This window comes from Canis lupus, chromosome 22 (assembly GCF_048164855.1).
Source record: "Canis lupus baileyi chromosome 22, mCanLup2.hap1, whole genome shotgun sequence".
NCBI lineage: Eukaryota > Metazoa > Chordata > Mammalia > Carnivora > Canidae > Canis > Canis lupus.
The window spans coordinates 20,108,901-20,128,598 of NC_132859.1; the positions used below are offsets into that span (position 1 = coordinate 20,108,901).

At 40.4% G+C, this 19,698-nt stretch overlaps 2 protein-coding genes across 8 annotated transcripts in view; one reads left to right on the top strand and one right to left on the bottom strand.

Moving 5' to 3' along the window:
• Positions 1 to 18,785, bottom strand: part of PPP2R3A (protein phosphatase 2 regulatory subunit B''alpha) — a 188,230-nt gene extending 169,445 nt beyond the window's left edge. For 2 of the 7 annotated variants that reach the window (XM_072792637.1, XM_072792638.1), the window contains exon 1: positions 18,652 to 18,779. The gene's annotated coding sequence lies outside the window, so the exon portion shown is untranslated. Of the gene's footprint in view, positions 1 to 18,057; positions 18,457 to 18,651 lie in introns of those variants that run through there. The other 5 variants (XM_072792640.1, XM_072792639.1, XM_072792641.1 and 2 more) reach the window with 4 other exon arrangements.
• Positions 2,776 to 2,909, top strand: LOC140614454 (short transmembrane mitochondrial protein 1-like). The gene is given in 2 exon segments (XM_072793659.1): positions 2,776 to 2,845; positions 2,848 to 2,909. Coding segments are annotated over 2 exon segments (132 nt in total).
• Positions 18,786 to 19,698: the final 913 nt, after the last annotated feature.

Below are 19,698 nucleotides of genomic sequence, written 5' to 3' on the forward strand. Positions count from 1 at the left end.
CTTTTAAATTTTTCCTTTTTAAAATTTAAATACCTAAACAGAGGGCAATCAATCATAATAAATATCCAGCTGTCAGCAACACTATCATATAGTAAGTTGAAAAATTTTAAAGCAAACCTCTTATTTAATACAACATGAAGTCTTTTAACTGACAATCCATCTTAAATTGATTGGGCCCCTTCTATATTTCATGAGATTCAATAGCATATCTTTTTTTTTTTTTAAAGATTTAATTTATTTACTCATGAGAGAGAGAGACGGACAGACAGACACAGGCAGAGGGAGAAGCAGGCTCCATTCCATGCAGGGAGCCTGATGTGGGACTTGATCCCAGGTCTCCAGGATCACACCCTGGGCTGAAGGCAAAGCCAAACCGCTGAGCCACCCAGGCTGCCCTCAATAGCATATCTTAACCTTGTATTTATATTTAGTGAACCAATCTGAAATTATTTTCTTTAGAGTAACCTTAAGTATAGGAAACAGCAAACACCAATTATGTGCATGTATGAATACATGTATAACTATTTTTCTTAAAGATTCCATTTATTTATTAATGAGAGACACACAGAGAGCAGAGAGAGAGGCAGAGACATAGGCAGAGAGAGAGAGAGAGAGAGAGAGAGAGAGAAGCAGGCTCCATGCAGGGAGCCCGACGTGGGACTTGATCCGGGGTCTCCAGGATCACGCCCCGGGCCGAAGGCAGGTGCCAAACTGCTAAGCCACCCAGGGATCCCTAAATACATGTATAACTTTAAACATAAGGTATGCCTGGCTAATGTTTCTATATTTATAATAATTTTTAAAAACCTTTTATTTTGAAATAGCTATAATTTCCAGAAGAACTGCAAAGACAGAAAAGAGAATTTCCTTATACCCTTTACCCAGCTTCCTTTAATCATGTAGTTTGTTTAGTATTAGGGACATCTTGATTTTTTTGTTTTAATTTTGATCAGATGAATGCAGCTTATGTATTCCATAAGGGACATCTTGAAAGAATTTTTCAGAATTATCATTTTTCATGCTCCTCACTAATTCATAATGTTTTGACATGTGTTTCACACATGTTTCACTTTTAAGCAATAGCCAATTATGAGTACAAATTAAGCTTGTGACTAAAAACAATTAAAAACAGCATCACAGTCTTCCTCAAAATCTTAAAAAAAAAAAAAAAAAACAGAAAGATGAAGAAATGCTTCCAAATTCATTTTACAGGGCTAGCATTATCTGGACACCAAAACTAGCCAAAGACACTACAAGAAAAAAAAAAACAAGAAAAAAAAAAAAAAGACACTACAAGAAAAGAAAATTATAGGCCAATATCCCTGATAAACATAGATGCAAAAATCCTCAGCAAAAGGTAAGCAAATTAAATTCAACAATACAACAAAAGGATCATATACCATGATCAAGTGCATCTTTTACAAGGATGCAAGGATGGTTCAACATCCACAAATCAATTAATGTAATATGCCATATTAACAAAATAAAGGATAAAAATCTTATAACCATCTTGATACAGGAATAGCATTGGCAAAATACAACATCCACTCTTAATAAAAACTCTCAACAAAGTGGGTATAGAGAGAATGTGCCTCAACAAAAGAAAGCTCATGTGTGACAAGCCCACAGGTAACCTCATACTCAAGAACAGGAACAAGACAAGGATGCCCACTCTCACCACTTTTATTCAGCGTAGTTATTGGAAGTCTTAGGGTAAATAGGCAGGACAAAGAAATTTTATAAAAGGCATCCAAATCAGAAAAGAAGTAAAACTGTCTCTATTTGCAGATGACATATCACTTATATAGAAAACTCTAAAAACTCCACTGAAAAACTGTTAGAATAAATGAACTTAGTAAAGTTGCAGGATACAAAACTCACTTGTGTCTCTATACACTAATAATAAGCTATCAGAAAAAAAATTAAGAAAACAATCCCATTTATAACTGCATCAAAAAAAATAAAATACCTGAGAATTAATATAAAACCAAGAAGGTGAAAGACCTGTATACTGTAAACTCTAAGACACTGATGAAAGAAATTGAAGACACAAATAAATGTAGATATTCTATGCTCATATATTGGAAGACCTAATATTGTCAAAATGTCTGTAACTACCCAAAGCGATCTACAGGTGCAGTTCAATCCCTATCAAAATTCCAATGGCATTTTTCATAGAAAAAGAAAAACAATTCCAAAATTTGTATGGAATCACAAAAGACTGTGACAAGCCAAAGCAATCTTGAGCAACAAGAACAAATCAGGAGGCATTACTCCCTGATTTCAAACTATATTGCAAGATAAAGTTATCAAAACTGCCATATTGGAATAAAAACAGACACATAAATTAATGGAGCAGAATAGAGCCCAGAAATAAACCCATATATAGTCAATTAATTAAGACAAAGGAGTCAAGAATAAACTGGGGGAAAGGGCAGTCTCTTCAATACATGGTGTTGGGAAAACTGAATAACTACATGCATAAGAATGAAATTGGATCAATCTCTTATACCATACACAAAAATCAATTAAAAATGGACTGAAGACTGAATGTAAAACCTGAAACCATAAAACTCCTAGAAGAAAACACAGGCAACAAGCTCTTTGACACTGGTTTTGGTGAGGATTTTTTAGATTTGACACCAAAAACAAAGGCAATAAAAGCAAAAATAAACAAGTGGGACTACATCAAACTAAAAACTTCTATTGAGGAGAGAGAGGCTTGGACACGCTCACAGAGCTGCAGCCGCCCTTCATGCCCTCCTCGCCTACACCATGCTCCAGCTCCTGCGTGGATTTACTTTTGGTAACATGGTTGGAATGTATCTGGCTCAGAACTATGATATACAAAAAAACTAGAAGAAATTTAAAAGGACTTGGATGCCAAGAAGAAACCCCTGAGTTCATGAGGCAGACTCCAGCACTGCCTTCTGGATACACTGATTCTGCTGTTCTTAAGGACCTTCTTACCATCTGAACCAAAAGCTTTTGTTTTAAATTCCAGCCTCAACCATTTTCCTCTCAGCTAGATCCTATGTTGCCTGAGAGCACAGATGGGGCCATAAGTTAAGAACCACTCTTTCCAACTTCCTCACCTCATCCCTTCCTCCTTCCAGCCACTTGAGATGGCCTGACTAGAATTATGGTGATAGATTAGTAAATGTGATCTTTAATTAGTAGTCTCGCTTTTATTCTTCAGAATTTCTATTTTTTTCTAAGGAAATATTGATGAGTTTTGTATAGCCGATCAGACATAAATAATGTTAATTTTACAGTTTAGCAATTATAATGGCTGTTTAAACAACAACAACCTGCTACTAAACAGCAAAGTAAACCATCAACAAAATGAAAGGGCAACCTAGTGATCAGGAGAAAATATTGGCAAATTATATATCTGATAATGGGCTAATGTCCAAAATATATAAAGAATTCATAAAACTCAATAGCAAAAAACTCCAAACAATCCAATTAAAAAATGAGAAGACTGAATGGACATTTTTCCTAAAACAACACAGAGATGGCCAATAGGTATATGAAAAGGTGCTAAACATCACTAATCATCAGAATATAAGTCAAAATCACAATGAGTTATCACTTCACACCTGTTAGAGTGGTTATTATAAAAAGACAAATAAGCATTGGCAAGGATGTGGAGAGAAGGGAACCCTTGTGCACTACTGGTGGCTTTTAAGATTTAGTTTCATCAACTTTCAAATATACAATATTATTAACTGTATTCACCATACTGTACATTACATCCCCAGGACTTATTTTATGACTAGAAGTTTGTACCTTTTGACTGCCTTTACCCATTTTGCCCACCATCTACCCTCCACCTCTGTTAACCACCAGTCTTTTTTTTTTTTTTAAGATTTTATTTATTTATTCATGAGAGACAGAGAGAGAGAAAAGCAGAGACACAGGCAGAGGGAGAAGCAGGCCCCATGCAGGGAACCCAATGTGGGACTCCAGGATCAGGCCCTGAGTCAAAGGCAGACACTTAACCACTGAGCCCCCCGGTGTCCCTGTCAACCACCAGTCTGTTCTCTGCATCTATGAGTTTGGATTTTTGGTTTTCATGTTTTTTTTTTTTTTTTAGATCTCACAGAAGTGAGATCACACAGCATTTGTCTTTCTCTAATTTATTTCATTTAGTATAATGTCCTCAAAGACCATCCATATTGTTGCAAATGGCAGGATTTCCTTCTTTTTATGGTTGAATAATATTCCAGTGTGTGTGTGTGTGTGTATGTGTATGTATGTGAGTACACATTACATTTTCTCTATTCATTTATCCATTGGTGGACACTATCATATGACCTAGCAATTCCACTTCTGGGTATTTATCTGAAGGAAATGAAAACACTAACTCAAAAAGATCTATGCTTCTATGTTCACTGCAGCATTACTTATAATAGCTAAATTGATGAAAGTAAGTCTTAAAAGTTCTTATCACAAGAAAAAAAAAAACAATGTGGTAACAGATGTTAACTAGACCTTGTGGTGTTCATTTCACAATATATACATATATTAAGTCATTATATTATACACCTGAAACTAATATAGTGTTATATGCCAATTATCTCTCAATGAAAAAAGAAAAACAGTGTAATGGTCACAAGCCACCAAAACAGATGCTAAACTGACTACTACTGAAGACCATAATCACATTCAACTCGTATCTCCTAACCACTGTTCACATCACATCACTCAAATTTGTTGTTTTTAAATCGGAAAAGCATTTAAATAATTAGTTTATTAATTTCCAAACAGCAGTTATTAATATAGACACATAATATTACTGTCTTCAATGATATAATTTAATTCTAAGATCATTGGCATACTTGGGTGGCTCAGCTGACCACAGCTCAGGTCGTGATCCCGAGATCTGGGTTGAGTCCCACATCAGGCTCCCTGCAAGGAGCCTGCTCCTCCCTCTGCCTGTGTCTCTGCCTCTCTCTCTCAGTCTGTCTCTCATGAATAAATAAATAAATCTTAAAAAAATAATAACATGTTTAATTCTAAGATCATTTTATAAGCTAACTCTAAAACTCCACACAGAAGAGAAAATGTACAAGAGTCAAGACAGCTTTGGGGTGAGGGGACAAACACAAAGAAATAACAGTATATTTCCCCTAGGCTGAGCTGTGGATAAAAAAATGTACACTGTATTGTTATACTCTTCACTTTACATGTTTTCCAAATATTATGCTATAGCCATTTAACATTTAATTTGTAAGAAAGAACAAAGAAAGAAGACCTTGCCTCACCAAAAATCACATTTTAAAGCTATAGTAATTAAAAGTATATTATTGGCAAAGAACCAAAGATTAATGAAACTAAACAGATTTTTAAAACCAATCTATGCATATATGAGAATTTATTAACTGATAATTTGACGTGCTACCTGTTATAAAGATTATTCCAAATGAATGGCCAACTGAACAAGATTTCTCCCTTACACTATGCATAAAAAAACTCCGGATGAATTAGAGACCTAAATTTTGTGTAAAAATATTAAAAAATGTTAAGATTCTATGTTTAGATCTTTAGGCAAGAAAAATGTCCATTAGAAAGTTAACAATTGGGATCCCTGGGTGGCGCAGCGGTTTGGCGCCTGCCTTTGGCCCAGGGCGCGATCCTGGAGACCCGGGATCAAATCCCACGTCGGGCTCCCGGTGCATGGAGCCTGCTTCTCCCTCTGCCTGTGTCTCTGCCTCTCTCTCTCTCTCTCTGTGACTATCATAAATAAATAAAAATTAAAAAAAAAAAGTTAACAATAAAAAAAAAAGTCAGTAAAATCAAAAGCCATAAAGGCAAAGAAAAGTAAATTTGAGATTGAAATGAAAAACTATTATAAACAAAGGGTGAGGACTTCAACAGACTAGAGGAAAATGTACCATTTTTATAATAAAGATGCGTATATAGGGCACAGAGAACTCCTAAAAATAAATAAGACAAGTATTTGTTATCCACATGTAACAGAAAAACCAAAAATAAGAGTGCTTAAACAAGACAGAAGTTAAATTTCTCGCTCATACAAAATAAGTTTAGGGTTGGTGCAGTGGCTCCACCAGACGCTCAGAGATTCAGTTTTTCTGGCTTACTTTATGACAGTCCTCGTTTTCCAAGATGGCTATTAGAGCTCCAGTCATGTGTTCCAACATAAGATGGGTAAGGAATGAGGAAGAGAGTGCCTTCTCCGTTTAAGATTTCAGAAAGTTACACCAAACACTTCTACTTATGTATCATCAGCTAAAACTCACATGGTTATAACTTAGCTCTAAGGAGGCCAAGGAATGTGGTCTTCCAGACGGGCAGCAATGGGCTTGGCCAGAGCTGGGGTTCCCATTACTAAAGATGAATGAAGAATGGATCACAGAAGATAACTAGCATTCTTTGTTGTGCAATCCAAAAAAAAAAAAAAAAAAAAAAGAAATACAAATGGTCAAAAACTCGAGAAAAGACAGCTATTCAACAGGGAAATAAAAGTGAAAACAAGCAGACATGAGTTTTAAAAACTTTTGAAAGGTGAAAATTTATAAATTGATAGAAGGCATGAGGATTTTTTTTTGCCTGTCAATCTTTTTTTACAAAAAGAAGGTATTCAATATTACTAGTATAACTAAAAAATCATGGAAATATTTCATTTATTGGAAAACTGAAATATATTACCACTTTTAATTATATTATATGTAATATTAGCACAGACACCTTGGTGACCAATTTGGCAGTATCTATTAAAATTCTGATGATATGATCATATGATCCAGCAATTCAATCTTTCAGAATACATGCAACACAAACATCACATATTTGCATAAGTACAAGGATGTTCATTGCAGTAATGTTTAAAAGAGGGAAAAATCAGAAGCAACCCAAGTGTTTATTATTATGGGGCATTAGTTTTCTTCACAGCACTATTACCACTATCTGAAAGTACATTATTTACTACTTGTTTGTCATCTAGGAAATTAGCTCATCTAGGAAAAGGGCCAAGGCAAGGAGAATATAGTTATATGATCCTTGTTTAAAAATTCATTAGAATTTACTGTCATGGGTACTGTGTCATGTACCCTCATGTACTGTCTTTTAAAATAGCAAATCAAAACAAGCATCATTCCTGCTTAATAACCAGTGAGAAGGCCTGCAGGTTTGCAGATAGGCTGAAAAACAATGAGCCAAATGAAGCCTCTGAAGTTGCTATCCAGGGAGACTGTCACTGGATATGATGCTTGCCCTTTTCTTTAGAGTCTGGAGCATCTCACAGTAGAATCAACACACTCTTTCCATTATATGTAACTCTTTTTTTTAAAAAACATTTTATTTATTCATGAGACACACACACACACAGGCAGAGGGACAAACAGGCTCCTGATGTAGGGAGCCTGACGCGGGACTTGATCCTGGATCTCCAGGATCATGCCCTGGGCTGAAGGCAGCGCAGCGCTAAACCACTGAGCCACCCGGGCTGCCCATTATATGTAACTCTTAACTGCCTTTAATATATAGATCCCATACTGCCACCAGCACCAAATGAGCTTCCTCTGCTTATTGAGCAGGGCCTACCATGGAGAAGAGGTTTCAACCAAGAATACCAAGACATACCATGCTGAAAGACAAAATGCTGACACCTGAGCCACAGTGCTTGAGTGAAGGCTTGACACTAATAGGAGCATTGCTAGGAGTACTGATGAACACAAAAGTATTACAGGGCTCCACCCCCAAGACTAAAATAGAGACTATGCCTGTGATCCACAAAATGGAAAGGATAAGTGTGCCCTTGCTATGATTCCTAAGTCCTTAATGACATCTCCATTCACAGCTGCTAATCTCTGCTTTTTATTTCTAACCTCATAGTCAAGCAGTTTTCAAACTGCTTTTTTAACTGAAGGGACTCTCTTCAAATATAAGCTTAAAGATAAATAAATATGGGCGAGAGAGACAGCTTTAGCACTCAGTCTCAGGGGGTGGGGTGGGAGGAACAACCAGACTACTGAGAGCTCTGAGAAGCAGAGTTTGAAAGGCAAGGAGATAGAGTGTGTTGGAGAACATGAACTTTAGCAAAGATCCAAAGGAAGTGAGGGGGGAGCTTTGTAGATACTGGGGGAAAGCAAAGGCTCTGACAGGAACATAACCGATTTGTTGGGAGGGCGAACAAAGTGCCATTTGTGACTCGGGCAAAGTAAGCACAGGGGAAAATAGTAGAAGGTGAGGCCAGAGAGGTAGGTGGGGGTTTAGATTATGTAGGGCCTTGTAGGTAAGCATAAAGCTTCTGAGCTAAGAACTGACTTTTAACAGAGTGCCCTGAGCTGCTGTATTGAAAACAGGCTATAGGAGAGCAAGGACAAAAGCAGGGAAAAAAGAATTAGGCTATGGCAATTATCCAGGTAAGATATGATGGTGGTTTGGAGAAGGTGGAAGCTGGAGAAATAGTGGCATTGTGACCGATTCTAGATACATTCTGAAAGTAGAGCCAACTTTGTCAGGGTTTGCTGACAGACTGAATGTGGGAAGAAAGAAACAGACGACAAGGTTTCTGGCCTGGGTGACTAGAAGGCAACTGCTATTTACTGAGATGGGAAAGGCTGCAGGAAGAGTGGGTTTTGGAGGGGAAAATCAGTTCAGTTTTGAGATATCTGTTAGATATCCAAATGGAGATGTCAAGTAGGCACTCTGATATCAGAGTATGAGATCCAAAGGAGAGGTCTAACTTGGAGATAAGATCTGGTAGTCATTGCTATGTGGCTGTTGGCATATAGATGGTATTTGAAGTCATGAGACTGGGTGAAATGCAAGGAAATAGCGCTAATAAGGAAGAACAGAGGTTTGAGGAGTAAGCAGAACTCCTTCTTTCAGTGATCAGGAAAATGAAGAACTATCAAGAAGATGGAGAAAGAATCCTCTAGTAAGGTGGGAGGAAATCCAGAGAAAGCAATGTTATAGAAGCTAAGAGAAGAAAGCAAATCAAAGAAAGAGGATCAACCGTGCAAAATGCTGCTGTAAGATCAAGTAACAACAACAATAACAAAAAAAAAAGACTGAGAACTAACTCAGTGGATGGAGTTAGCAATGTGGAGGGCTTGGCTGGGAGGGGAGATAAAGATCTGATAGGCATGGACTCAAAAGGGACTGGTGGAAAGGAACTGGACTCAGACAACTGTAAAAAAGAATAGATTTAGAAGGGTATGTAGGGGCAAGAGTTTGGTCTTGCATGTTAAGGCACTATATCTCTAGTATTTAGTATAGTGGTTGGCATATAGCAGTAACTCAAGAAATACTTGTTGGGGAGATCCCTGGGTGGCTCAGTGGTTTAAAGATTATTCCAAATGAATGGCCAACTGAACAAGATTTCTCCCTTACACTATGCAAAAAAAAAACTCCAGATGAATTAGAGACCTAAATTTTGTGTAAAAATATAAAAAAATGTTAAGATTCTATGTTTAGATCTTTAGGCAAGAAAAATGTCCATTAGAAAGTTAACAATTGGGATCCCTGGGTGGTGCAGCGGTTTGGCGCCTGCCTTTGTCCCAGGGTGTGATCCTGGAGTCTAGGGATCGAGTCCCACATCAGGCTTCCTGCATGGAGCCTGCTTCTCCCTCTGCCTGTGTCTCTGCCTCTCTCTCTCTCTCTCTCTGTGTGTGTGTGTCTCTTGTGAATAAATAAAATCTTTAAGAAAAAAAAAATACTTGTTGGTTGAACTAAGCAAGGTCACTAGCCACTGAGTCAGGAAAAGTCTTAGTTCTAGACATTTAAAACTGATAAAGTGAAATGTGATGATTCTTAGTCCAATAAAAAGAACTGCCTTTATTCCTACTATGCCTGAAAACTCTTTAGCTTTAAAAACTTTTAAAAATTTTAAATTAAGTTAAAACCATGCCTTACATGCTGAGAACACCTAAATTTGAGAGGAATAGCAACAGAATTTGACAAATACATGCTCTACAAGAGCACGTATACTTTCAATTTTGGATTCGTACAATCTCTCCAACTACCTCTTGCATCAAGGCCCTGTGACTTTGTACTCAGAGGTAAAACTTGGTCCCCAATCCTCTATGTCATGACTCACTATGCACTAGATGGAAGACTTCTAGTGGTTGCTGAATGACACTAACTTACAGAGACCTTGTACAAATGAAATATATATATGACAAAACAATAGTAATCACAAGTTTGTTTAGTGATTTTTACTGTTCAACATACATCTTCTCTTTTTAATCTTACAACTTTGTGAGGCAAGTATTTTTATTACTTTCATTTCACAAATGGGAAAACAGGGTCTGAGACTTGTATAAGAACATATAGCTCTTTCAACAAATAGTGGTGGGGCAATATGATATCCACATGCAAAACAATGGAGTTGGACCCTATGTCACATAAAAATTAACTCAAGATGGATTAAAGACCTAAATGTAAATTCTAAGACTACAGACTCTTAGAAGAAAACACAGGGGTAAACTGACATGACCTTAGATTTGGCAATGGATTCTTAGGACACCAAAAGTATGAGCAACAAAAGAAAAAAACAGAAATCCAACTTCAGAATTAAAAGCCTATGTGCAAAGGACACTGCTAAGAAAGTGAAAAAGTAGCCTACAGTATGAAAGAAAATATTTGTAAATAATATATTTGACAAGGGTCTAGTATCCAGAATATATAAAGAACTCTTAACAACTAAACCAAAAGACAAACAATTAAAAAATGGACAAAGGACTTGGATAGACATCTTTCCAAAGAAGGTATACAGATGGCCAAAAAGTACATGAAAAGATGCTCAGCATCATTCATTAGTCATTAAGAAAATCAAAATCAAAATCATGAGATATTACTTCACACCCACTAGGATAGCTATAACTAAAAAAAAAAAAAAAAAAGAAAAAAGCTGGGGGAGAGGGGGAGAGGTTAAATAGGCTATGGGGATTAAGGAGTGCACTTGTGATAAGCACTGAGTAATGTATAGAATCGTTGAACCACTATACTATACACTTGAAACTAATATGTTTACTAATTGTATGTTTACTAACTGAAATTAAAATAAAAACTTTAAAGAAAACCCAGAGGGGGACCCGGGTGGCTCAGCTGGTTAAATGTCCAACTCCATTTTGGCTCAGGGCATGATCTCAGCGTCGTGAGATTGAGCCCTACATCAGGCTCTGCACTGGACATGGAGCCTGGTTAAGATTCATTTTCTCTCTTTCTCTCTCTCTCTCTCTCTCCCTCTCTCTCTCTCCTCTTCCTCCTCCCCTTCTCCCCTCATCTCTTTCTCTCTTAAAAAAAAAGAAAAGAAAAGAACAAATATTAACAAGGATGTGGAGAAACTAGAATTTCAGAACATTGCTAGTGGAAATATAAAATGGTGCAGCTGCTATGGAAAACAGTTTGGTAGTTTCTCAAAAAGTTAAATATAGAATTACCATATGACCCAGCAATTCCACTCCTATGTATGTACACAAAAGAACTGAAACAGGTATTCAAGCAAAAAATTATACATGAATGTTCTTAGCAGCGCTATTTATAATAGCCAAAAGGAATAAACAAGACAAATATTCATCAACTGATGAATGGATAAACAAAATATAGTATACCCATACAAGTGAATTATTATTCAAAGAAAAGAATGATTATTATTCAAAGGAACATATGCTACAACATGAATGAACCTTATACAAAATTATGCTAAATGAAAAAAAGCCAGTCATAATTAAATCATCTTTGTATGATTCCACTTATATGAAATGTCCAGAATAGACAACTCCACAGAGACAGAAGCAGATTGTTGGTTTTCAGGGAATAGGGGGAGAGAGGAATGGAAAGTGACTGCTTAATGGGTATAGTTTCCTTTTGGGGTGATAAAAATGTTCTGGAATTAATAGTGATGGTTGCACAGCATTGCAAATATATTGAGAGTCCTGAATTGTATACATTAAAATGGTTAAACTGATTAACTTAATATTATGTGAACTTTAACTCAATTAAAAAAAATCACACAGCTGTCATTTGACAGATCAAGGCTTGGCACCCAAGAACTGATTGCAAGTCCTCTGCCCACTCAACCATCCTATTTCTTCTGCAAACCAAAGAAGCTCTGAACCACCTTGGCAATGAACTTGTCCCCCTATCCACCACCATCCAGGCATAGTACCTAACTCTATCTATGATGGTGGAATTCCTACAATTGTCCAGGCACATACAAGTTTCTAAACAAAATGTTTTCTTATCGTAAACTCCTGGTACAAACCTTTGTAGACCAAGGTCTGCTACTCACGTCATAAAGGCATCCTTTATATAGAAGTTAACCATCATCCACCGAATGGATGAACTAATAGCAGCTATGAAGGCTTATCCCTCACAGGATGACATTCTTGTTTACAAAAAGAGTATAGCAATGGGGCTTATGCCTTCAACTAATCAACTTCATTCCTTAGTAATAAATCCTTGGCATTTTCCAACCCCTATGGTTTCTGTTCTGCTGTAGATTACAACTCTTTAAACCTCCTATGCCAGGTTAAGATTGTCAATGAGACAGAGATGGGTAAGAGACAGATTGGTAGAGGCCATGTGCATGACAACCCACTCGGGACAGCCACTCTAATCCAAGGTCTTCAAGGTAACTGCATTCCAGCATTCACACAACCTTTTGGAAACCGGTGTGTTCAGTGTTCTCTTTGAGCTCTAATTTATATCCATACCCTCTAATCAGTGTCAATAATAAAGATTTCGAAGTATGAGAAATTTTACATATATGCAACTGGAAAACCATCTATAATATCAAGTTACATGGACAAAATACAGCCACAAAAATTGCTCCTGGGAATCTGAAAGCTAGATACATATTCCCTAACATGGCCAAGTACTCCATTTTCGACATGCCAACAATCTGATCTTTGTTCATCAGTTCAATGGGAGGATGATGTCAGGGTCACTGGCGCCCTGCTGGCCTTTAGGAGCCCTATGGTTTTTCCAGATAAGAAAGAGAGGGCTTAATCACTAACATCTGAGTCTCAAAGGTCTTGGCAAAATATCTCCTCCGTGGAAAGCACAAAGTCTCCAAAACAAATAGAAGTAAGACTCCTCTGAAATGGAGAAGGGTAATCAGGCTCCACTGAGTTACCTCCCTCAAAAGTTAGAAGCATTTGGGTATCCCCACAGGCTGCACCTACCATACAGACATATAAGACACCTGATCTTCCCTCATCACTCCCCTTCTAGGGTAAACTCAAGATTTCCCCAACATTCACCCCTTCCATTACCTTATTTTCTACCCACTTCAATCTAGTTTCTGCTTCTTCCAATTTAAAATGGTTTTGCTGAGGTCAAAGACTCCATCTTGCTAAATTCAACCAATCATTTTCAATCTACATCTTGATAATTCTTCCCTTTTCTAATACGGCTTTTATGACACATCTTAATTTGGAATTAGATTCTAAAGTAAATACCTAAGACAAAAATCAAGCATAGTTTAAATTACTCTTGAAATCCTTTAAATAGCCCACTGAATAAAGCATAGCTTTTTTTTGTATACATAACTCTAGGCACTAATGAACAGCACATATATACACACACAGGTATATGCAAAACAAACAGTAAGTATACATGCAAAATGAACACCGTTCTCTCTTGTCTAATTAAAAACATCTTCAAGTATATTGGGCTACCTTAAGTTTGCATACCTTAGTTGCAAGCGAGATCCCACTCCACTGTACCTCTCTGGCCACTTCTCATCCCTTATCCTGGAGCTATCCTCCTTTACTCAACTTTGAAACACTGGGCCTGAGCTCTATTCTCTTCTTAATCTCTGTCAATGGTTCTCAACTTCCATTGCTCAGTGGAATCACCTGAGGTTTTTAAAAATCCTAGGCTACAATTCAGATCAGGTAAACAAACAAATTTCTGGTGTGGCTATCAGCAACAGTACTTTTAAATTATCCAATATTTTCAATGTGCAGCCAAGATGAGAATTACTGTTCTATACTCTCTTCCTAGAGCCTCAAATGCCTACAGGGTCAGAGAAGTAAATAAACAGGGATCCCTGGGTGGCGCAGCGGTTTGGCGACTGCCTTTGGCCCAGGGCGCGATCCTGGAGACCCAGGATCGAATCCCACGTCGGGCTCCCGGTGCATGGAGCCTGCTTCTCCCTCTGCCTGTGTCTCTGCCTCTCTCTCTCTCTGTGACTATCATAAATAAATAAAAAATTAAAAAAAAAAAAAACAAAGCAGGCCAGGCATAAATTCTAGGAGTGGTGGACTCTCTGGTGAACTAGAAAGCAGCTGGGATAAATGGTGACTTAGGTCCAATCAATTACTGCCAGCTCAGTAGTGCTATATCTTACTTTTAAAGAAAAGCCCCAAATCTAAATTTTCATGGGAAATCTTGAGGTTTTAAATTATTGGCAACTAACTCAAAATTAAACAACAAAAAACACTCTATGGGAAAACCAAAACATCTGTAAGCCAGATTCAGCTGTGGGCTATGGATTCCCAACCTCTGCTCTGGGTAATTCCACCAATACCCTTCAATTCACACCTAAATACGTGTCCCCAATTCAGCCCACTCCTCTGGGCTCTGGATTTGAATTATCAAAAGCTTATGTGCAATCTCCACTTAGAGGTCTCACCACTCCCAAAGTGAAATGTGATTTAAACTCACTTCAAAACTATTAATCCTTCTAGTGGTCTCTACCTCAGATAATAGCCCTACCATTCACCTGGCTGGTCAAGCCTGGGAGTCATCCTACTCACTTATTTCTCCCTCAATCATGAAGCCTTATTAACTATGCCTTTTTTTTTTATTTTATTTATTTATTCATGAGAAACCCAGAGAGAGAGGCAGAGGCATAGGGAGGAGCAGGCTCCTTTCAGGGAGCCAATGTGGGACTCAATCCCAGGAACTCAGGATCATGACCTGAGCCAAAGGCAGATGCTCAACCACTGAGCCACCCAGACATCCCTCAATTATTCCTCTAAAACATATCTCCTATATCCATCTCCATCTCCCCTGCTACCATCATGGTCCCAGCTACCATTTGTTCTCTTCTACCTCTCCCACTGTGTATTAGTTGGCTCAGGCTGCCATAATAAAATACTATAGCCTGGATTGCTTAAGCAACAGAAATTCATTTTCTCACAATTCTGGAGGACAGAAGTCACAGATCAAGGTCTGGCAAGATCAGTTTCTCCTCCTGGCTTGCAGATAGCCACCTTCTCACTATGTGCTCACATGGCCTTTCCTACCTCCTCTACTTATAAGGCCACCAATTCTATTGAGTTGGGGCCCCACTCTTTTGACCCTGTTTAACCTTAATTACCTACAAAAGATTCTATCTCCAAATTTAGTCACAGAGGGGTAAGGGCTTCAAAATTGAATTGTAGGGGAACAAAATGTATTCTACAGCATTTGTTACCTTAATTAGGGTCAGCTGTTTCCCACAAGCACTTATTACTTTCTAAACCATTCCCTCCAACGTGACCAGAGTGATCTTTCACACGCAAATATGTGTGTATGTACATATTTGACCCTAAATTCCACTTCTGAGAATTTATCCTACAGTTATATTCACACATGTGAACTGGCATATGGCTGTACTATTCATTATGGTACACTATTAGAAACAATTAAATGTCCACCAATAAGGGAATGGTTCAATAATCTGTGGTATATCCATACAATGGAATACTATACAGTCATTCAAAAGAATAAGGAAGCTATGTATTGAAACGAAAGATTTCAAAGACATTGCTGTGAACAAGAATAATATGTACAGTGTACTACCATTTCTGTAAACAGGAGAAATAAGAATATGCATTTGCTTGAATGCAAACAAAAAAAATGTTGAGGACGATAAATCTAGTACTAGTGCTTATCCCTTTGGAAAGTGTGGGGAAAACGGCAGCTGGGGAAGGAAGTAGGATCCACTGGAGACATTTTGATTTAATGGACCAGGCAATAGTACTGCTGTAAGTTCCTCCTGTGATTTGGATGAACAAGCTGGACCAAGAACTGTTACTCGAAGAAAACCTTTACCAATTTTTCCAGAGTCACTCTCCATGTTCCAGCCACATTGGCCTCTGAGTTCTCAGAAAAGATCCTATTCCTTCTGCCTGAAATATTGTCCCCCTAGGGTTCACTTTATAATTTCTATTTATCCTTCAATGTCCACCTTACCTTAAAGGTCATTTTCCAAGGAAACTTTCCCTTGTTGCCAACTAGGTCAGGACCCTTGTTTTATGTACTCAGAGTACCCTGCACTTCTCCCAGAATTTATCACAACTGTAATGAGGTATTTGTATCATTATACATGTGTGCATCTATCACTCTGCTCTGCCCTCAAACTTATGATAGCAGAGAAAATCAACACATAAGCAAATGAAGACAATGCTGGGTCACTGGTATTAAGGCAACAATCTATTTAGAACAGTGGTTCTCAACTGGGGAGTGATTTTGGCTCTCTCAGAGGACCTCTGGCAATACCTGAAGGCATTTTTGATTGTCACAACTGTGTGGGTTATGTGACTGTTATAATTGTGTGTAGGAGGGGTGGTACTACTGGTATCTATTTAGTAGAGGTCAGGAATGCTGCTAAACATCCTATAATGACCAGGATAGCCCTCCACAACAAAGAATTATCTGGTCCAAAATGTCAACAGTACCATGGAGGAAAACCCTTAATTTAGAGGATGGTAATACCCAAAAGGGTGATCAACTCTACTGCAGGTGGTAGGGTTTTCTGGGGCTGAGGGGTGGGGGAAAGATGTTAAGAAAAGCTTTAACTGTGTATTGAAAGGTGATGGGAGAAATCAGTGGAGACTATCTATGTTTGCCAAAGCTAATGAGCCTATGAAGAGTTTAAAAGCAAAGTTACAGTTTGAACAGGTGCCCCCTCAAGTACTCCATACTCCAAAATTACTCATCTCCTTTATGCCCTTCTTGCTAAAACAAAACTTTCATTCTCTTAGGGCAGCGAATTTCAGTTAAACATTAAGGTCAAATTAATTCAGACTAAGATAAAGTCAGATAACCGTTTCAGTGTCCAGAATGTCAACTACATTTTAAAATATGCAAATACTTAAGAATACAAATTAATCTTTAACTGATCAATTTTTAGGTTGTTAGTGAATGTAACTATTTTTGAATTCAATAGCCAGGCTGGTCCTGATAAAGACTTCTTTAAAGCTTCGTGTTTTTAAAAAAAAAACAAAAAACTTTACTTTGTTTCCCCTGTCCTCAATTTCCGAACTCCCAGATTTATAGAAGATCCAAGTTTTTCCCCCCGCAGCATCTCACCTTCTGTCAAGAGAGGCCAGGAGAGCCATTTGGAGGCAATAAATGTGAACAGATTTTATGTATAAATTAGGAGTGGTCTATAGATTTTTAAAAGGCTTTCACTAAAAGCCAGATTCAGAAGCCATTCTGAAAGGAATGTGATGGAGATCATTTTAATGGTATCACCACGAAAGAAAACAGTGTTTTACTACAACACAAGCCTGCTGCCTACTGAGCAGGATGCACATGCTCTGACCTAGTATGGCAATTCTTAGGGTCTCAGCATTGGGTGCTCTGTTTACAAGAAACTGAGGCCTGACACTAATAAAGAACAAAGAAAAATGCCTGGCACGAAAGGTTTGGGGGATGCTTTATAACGTAAATGATTTGAGAAGGAACACTTCAGATTTTGGAAGGCACCACAAATCACTCCTTTTTTTTTTTTTTTTTTTGCTTACGTGTTAAGAATTCTTATTTCGTGCTTGCAGACCGTTTCCTAATAAGAAAATACATCATCATTCACAAACAGCAATTTATCCTCCCTTACATTCGCTGACCGCTACAACCGGGTAAAATCTCCTTAGGCTTTACCAGAGTTGGGGGATTGGGAATAACGTGAGCATAACAAGAGCGCGGATGCAACATCAACTCCAAGCCGGGCCAGCTGGTTTCCATCGAGAGGTCCCCCGGGAGAAAGCCCCTTGGAGGCGGCGGCCGGGTCGGCGCGGGAGACACCCACTGGGGTGGCGCGAGGGCGGCCCGCGGGGCAGAGCCAGGGTGTGCCCGGCCTCCGTTTACCTTTGTTTCAGGTACTCCTGCCTTCAGCCAGGCCGAGGATCCCGCCCGAGGCCCCGAGCTGGTGACACATCCTTCTTTGGCCAAGTCGGGCTGAGGCTGGGCAGGGGGCGGGGAAGGAAAATAAAGCCTCGGCGCCTAACGACGTGACTCTCAGTTCTTCCAAAACGTTGGCATTTGTTTTTCTGCCAAGCTTTCCTGTTAACAAGTTCCCGAGGGCTGTGCGGGCGAACTGGCCTGGGAGCCCCAAAAGTGGGAGGGGCAAGGCCGTCCCCCGCCTTCCCTGCTCCGTGGGTGCCCCCTGGGCCGGCCGTTTCCACATCTCCCGGGCTGCCACGGCCTGGGACCGAGCCGGGCGCGCACCGGCGCCCGCGCCGCCCCGAAGCCCGACTGCCACAGCCCGGCCCGCCGGCCCAGAGCCGCGCGGCCGCTCCGACCCGCCGGCCAGGCCGGTCCCCGCCCCCAGGCCCCGGCCCCGCCCGCTCGGGCCTCCGCGCGCCGCCCCCCGGCTCGCCACCACCCTCGCGCAGGGGGCAGGGGGCAGGGGGCCGGGGGCACCGGGGCTCCGGGCCGCGCGGCGGGCGTCCCCGCGCCTACCTCAGCGCCCGCGGCTCCTCCTCCGGCGGCTGCCTCAGCTGGCGGACGGCGCTCGCCTCCCGGACTCGCAGCGGCGCGGGATCTGGGCTGCGGGCGCGGCGTGTGAGGAGCCGAGGCCCGAGCGCGCCCCGCCCAGCCGCCCGCCCGCCCGCCCGTCAGTCACCTCCTCCCCCTGGCGCCCGCCCGCCAGGCCCCGCCCCGCCCCGCCCGCCCGCCAGGCCCCGCCCCGCCCCGCCCGCCCGCCAGGCCCCGCCCACCCCGCCCGCCAGGCCCCGCCCACCCCGCCGGCCCGAGCCGGGAAGGGGGCCGCCGAGGGGCGCCGCGAGAGCCGCAGGGTCTGCCTCCCGTGGGGGCCTTCGATACCCGGCGGGGCCCCCACTAGGGACGTGATTCGTGGTGCTTGCTGCGAAGTCTCTTCGCTCGGGTTTGTCGTTACTGCGATTTTCCTGCCGTTATCATTTTGTGATCGTTGTTATTGGCCCCGTCATTGGTTCTTTCACCCTCCCGGAGCCCGCAGCAGCATTCGGTGGAGGCGGGAGATGGCGGACACGCAGCCCCTTCCTGCAGACCCGACTCTCCTGGTCGCCCGGGACTCCCAGGGGCCCGCACCTGTGCCACTGCCTTGTGAAGTCGACCAGTTGGGTGAGTTTGGAAGGACGGGAAGATGTATTTGTAACTGTTACTGTGAAATTCAAGACACGTACAGAAAGCCATACAGACCCAAAGCACAGCTTGATGAATTATTGAGACACACACCCTTATAACCAACCACTCCCCAGACTTAACACCATGGAATGTGGGTAAAAACAAAAAAGTTCATCCATAGCAGGGAAGACGCGGCCTCCCCAAATTGCCCTCCTGCTAACTACCACAGGAAATCTCAAAGACCACCTGCCCGTAATCATGCCCTCTCCAAGAATAAATGGAAATTGTCCCCAGAATTAGGAATCTCCGATTAGGGTATTTGTAAAATTCTTAATTAAAAATAATTCATCAATAAATTCATAAGCATACAAATAACTCAATAAATAAGTCAACCAGGAGACT